Here is a 4,255-nt window from a genome sequence, read left to right as displayed (position 1 = left end):
CTTGTGCCCCTCACCCTCCTGCCTGGAGCAACAGCTATGAGGTGGGGAGCCCCAGTGTTTCCCCCAGGACATCCTCAGGTTTGAGGTCGAGGTCCCTGCCAAGACAACTGCTAGCCCACAGGTCTTTGTGTGAATTATCAAAGAGATGTCCTCTCTTCCTTTCCTTACTTCTGTCTGTTGACATTTGCCAAAATCAATATTGGTTTTATAAACTCATGACACATTGACACCCACCAGAAAGCTGTCATAAATCTGGAATCCCAGTATGCCCATTGAGTGAATGGCAGTGCTGAGTTACGCAGTGCGCAGCCTGCACCACTGTGCACGGGAACTGGCCCTGCACCTCTCCAAGGGGGCAGCAGTGGGGTTCTCACTACAGTCCTCCAGCACATTCTTGGCCACCGGGGCCTTGCACTCACCGTGGGGTCTGGTACTGGGTGGGCGACTGCAGGTTCTGCTCGATGCGCTGGTAGTTTTGCACCTGTGTGGGCACTGGGATGGGGACGGACGCGCCACACCTGCTGCTGGAGAACGGGCCAGCCCGCCTGTGTGTGTAAAGGCATGGGGCAGGGTCAATGGAGACGGCAGTGGGCTGAATCCCAGGCCCAAACATCCTGCACACGCTCAGCACTGCTGTCATCGGCACAGGGACCCCTTCCACTCTCTGCACCCATGTGGCTTCTGGTTGGGGCCAGCCATGGGACACACCGTAGGAGTGGGGGCAACAAAGGACAGCACAGCTGGGCCAGCTCCTGCCAGCTCTGGGAGCCCACACCCACCCAGCCTGCAGGCCCAGGGGTGCTGGTCCCAGTGGTTCCCGTAGCCACCCACCCCTGGTGGCACATCCTGCCACCAGTCCCTTCTGCTGGACCACCCATGAGGAGCCTAGTGTCCTGCCAGGCCCAAATGAAGTGCCCCGGACACAGCCCACAGCCAACTTAAAGCTAGGGGAAGCCCCAACTCTGGCTCTGGACCCACCCCCCAACCCCTCCCGGACCCCAGCAGGGTACTTACCCTGAGGGGCTGGGGGAGCTGCTGCAGGGCGGGGATGGAGACGGGGTCCGGCCATGGCTTTCCAAGCCGGCTGAGGCCACCAGCGAGCTCCTGGTGGGGACAGAGCAGACGGGCAGCCAGACGTGTGCACAGACCCTGGCCCTCCCTATGGCCCGTCCTACCCTGGGCACAGCTGACTTGGCCTTTCCTGAACGCCTGGACCCAGATGGCAAAGGAGCCAAGTGTGGGAGCCAACGCTTCCCTCTCCCCGGCGAGGTGGCTTGGGGAGAGCTTACCCGCTGCACATCAGGCTGTCCGGCGGGGGCTTGCCACTGGCTGCTTCGGCCACCAGGTCACCTGCGGACAGGAGACAGGCAAGGCTGGCATCTCTCAAATCAGGACGAGTGGGAACTCTGAGGCCACCTCACCCGCATGGCTGCCTGACAGCCCCACACAAGATTCTGACAGAGGGCGGGGGCTGCAGGAAGGGTGGCTTTGTGAAACGAGGGTGCCTCTTCCTGGGGGAGGGCCGGGGTGCCACGCTGAGCTCAGCGGTCTGTTGTCCCNTAAAGCTAGGGGAAGCCCCAACTCTGGCTCTGGACCCACCCCCCAACCCCTCCCGGACCCCAGCAGGGTACTTACCCTGAGGGGCTGGGGGAGCTGCTGCAGGGCGGGGATGGAGACGGGGTCCGGCCATGGCTTTCCAAGCCGGCTGAGGCCACCAGCGAGCTCCTGGTGGGGACAGAGCAGACGGGCAGCCAGACGTGTGCACAGACCCTGGCCCTCCCTATGGCCCGTCCTACCCTGGGCACAGCTGATTTGGCCTTTCCTGAACGCCTGGACCCAGATGGCAAAGGAGCCAAGTGTGGGAGCCAACGCTTCCCTCTCCCCGGCGAGGTGGCTTGGGGAGAGCTTACCCGCTGCACATCAGGCTGTCCGGCGGGGGCTTGCCACTGGCTGCTTCGGCCACCAGGTCACCTGCGGACAGGAGACAGGCAAGGCTGGCATCTCTCAAATCAGGACGAGTGGGAACTCTGAGGCCACCTCACCCGCATGGCTGCCTGACGGCCCCACACAAGATTCTGACAGAGGGCGGGGGCTGCAGGAAGGGTGGCTTTGTGAAACGAGGGTGCCTCTTCCTGGGGGAGGGCCGGGGTGCCACGCTGAGCTCAGCGGTCTGTTGTCCCTCCTTCCGTCACTTGTATTAGAAACTCCCTTTGCCTGCCTGGACATCCGGGGTTCTCGAAGGACACCCTGGATCCCCCTGCCTCCCCCCATCCTCCGGCCAACTCCAGGCCAGGCGTGCACAGGTCCCAGTGTGAGCCTGACCCCTCGCCCAGGAGCCCTGACCCCACAGCGGTCCCGTCTTCCTGCCGCCATCCTCGCTCTGCCCAGGCTGGGCAAAGGGCGCCACAGCGGGGCGGACACGCTCAGTCTGCGTCACTGCCGCACCCACTGGACACCAGGGCCCGCCCCTCCCCAGCCTAGGCCTGGAGTCTCGGGGAGACCAAGGGCAGCAAAAGGAAGTGCCAGGCCACGAAAGGCACTCAGGACCCCACGACAGGGCTTTGGGGGCTCGGCCAGTCTGGAGGTCTGAGCACGTCTGCTCAGCAAATACTGAGTAGCAGCAGTGCCTCCCCGAGCGACACTGGGGGGCTTTCGGCTCGCAATCGAGAGCGGCAACACAGGTGAGGGGTGTACTAGGAGCTACGGAGGAGGAGGACAAGCAGGGCGGGGTGTGGGGAGGGCCAGGCCCACGCCACACCCACTGACCACTGGCAACTTGGTTTTGACCCTGTGGCCAAGCTGACCTGGTGTAGAAGCTTCCAGAAGGCTATCTGAGGGCCCACGGATGGACACAGGTCTGCGACCACATGCACACGGGTCCCTCCAGCACATCTGCTCCATCCCCCACCCCCAACCCCCTGCCCACACACTGCAGCCCCCTGACCTGGAAACTGAGCCGGGACCATGACAAAGTCGTCGGTGTCACAGGACGAGTCCTTGCTGCTGCCACCTGAGTCCCGGGAACCCTGCAGGAAGCCGGCNGCCATGGAGCCCACACTCACCCTGCTTCACGGTGGATGACAGGCAGAGCTTGCCAGCCCGAATCTGGTCGATGGCAGTCTGCAGGCCAGAGGACAGCAGCTCGGCCACCTTCAGGTAAAGCACCAGCTGCTCTGCGAAGCTGGAGAGGGGGAGCAGGAGGCATGTCAGGTGGCTCTGAGGCCCCACACCCCAGGCCACCTCCCCACCAGGCCTGCCGGGCACACCCACCCCCACTCGCGGCTCAGCAGGCTGATCTGGTCGGCCACCACGCTCTCCTGTAGCTGGTACTCAGGGCCCCCAGCCGTCTCGCTGGCACTGCCCTTCAGGGCGGCAATCTCCAGGACGTGCTGGACAAAGACGAGCGTGAAACGCAGGCTGTGCAAGATCTCTGTGTGCTCTTGCTGTGAGAAGCAGGACGAGACCTTAGGGCCTGGGACCGGGGTGCTCCAGGGGGCCCCAAGCCTGGAGGCCTCTGCTCTGCCCCTCCCCTGCCTGGAGTCAGCATCCAAACCCCAGAGGCAGGTGTGCTCCAGCAGTGGAGGGGCGACGTCGGGCCTCATGCCTGCGCCCCGCTCCTCACCTCCATCAGGGTCTCCTCGGGGAGGTCAGGGGCCTCGAAGGTCACGGCCCCCTCCAGGTTGGCGGCGACGGGGTCAGCAAAGCTGCAGCAGTGGCCAGGGGCGAGGGCCTCGGGGGCAGCCTCGCTGCAGGCCCCGGGCACCAGGTGGCGGGCGGAGGCAGAGCCAGCCGAGCTGAGGGAGCTGGAGGAGCCCACTGCGGGGAGAGCCCCAATTGAGGAACGCTCCCACCCCAGGGAGAGTCCTCCCCGGCACATACCCAGTCCCCACCCCTCTGGGCCGCGGGTCCCCGCTGTACACGCCTTCCCTCCCACTCCAAGAGGGACCCACAGTGGAGGCCTTGTCCCTCCTGGCCTCCCACCTACTGTAGTCTGGGTTGTGGGGGCCTATCTGCGTGGCCTGCGCTCGCCCAGGGGAGGCCCCAAACCCAGGACTCGTGAGCCTACAAGGACCACCATCCCAGTGCAGCTGGAATCGGACTGGTGTCCTGGGAGTCCAGCACTGTCCCACCTACGAGGGGCCCTGTGACAGTCCTCACCTGAAAACATCCTGGTGCGGGGACCCTGGGGCGGCGTGGCCCCACTCGGGGGCGAGCCCACAGTGAACACCACGGGCGAAGGGCTGCTGGCCCCTCC

At 64.8% G+C, this 4,255-nt stretch overlaps 1 protein-coding gene and 1 long non-coding RNA gene across 2 annotated transcripts in view; both read right to left on the bottom strand.

The window, feature by feature from the left end:
• Positions 1-4,255, bottom strand: part of ULK1 (unc-51 like autophagy activating kinase 1) — a 34,448-nt gene that overhangs the window by 5,740 nt on the left and 24,453 nt on the right. The window contains exons 17-20 of the mRNA XM_019668924.1: positions 4,159-4,251; positions 3,623-3,816; positions 3,271-3,443; positions 3,063-3,181 (exon numbers count right to left, since the gene is read on the bottom strand). Coding sequence (XP_019524469.1) covers positions 3,063-3,181; positions 3,271-3,443; positions 3,623-3,816; positions 4,159-4,251 — 579 coding nt within the window. The remainder of the gene's footprint in view (positions 1-3,062; positions 3,182-3,270; positions 3,444-3,622; positions 3,817-4,158; positions 4,252-4,255) is intronic.
• On the bottom strand, positions 424-1,397 carry LOC109396796 (uncharacterized). The gene is made up of 3 exons (XR_002126920.1): positions 1,290-1,397; positions 1,015-1,104; positions 424-545 (listed from the first exon to the last, which is right to left on the bottom strand). It is a non-coding gene; the product is annotated as an uncharacterized LOC109396796 (long non-coding RNA).

This window comes from Hipposideros armiger, unplaced genomic scaffold (assembly GCF_001890085.2).
Source record: "Hipposideros armiger isolate ML-2016 unplaced genomic scaffold, ASM189008v1 scaffold_544, whole genome shotgun sequence".
In the NCBI taxonomy this organism is placed as follows: Eukaryota; Metazoa; Chordata; class Mammalia; order Chiroptera; family Hipposideridae; genus Hipposideros; species Hipposideros armiger.
The sequence above is the reverse complement of the archived record's forward strand: the minus strand, read 5'-3'. Positions and strand labels throughout refer to the sequence as shown.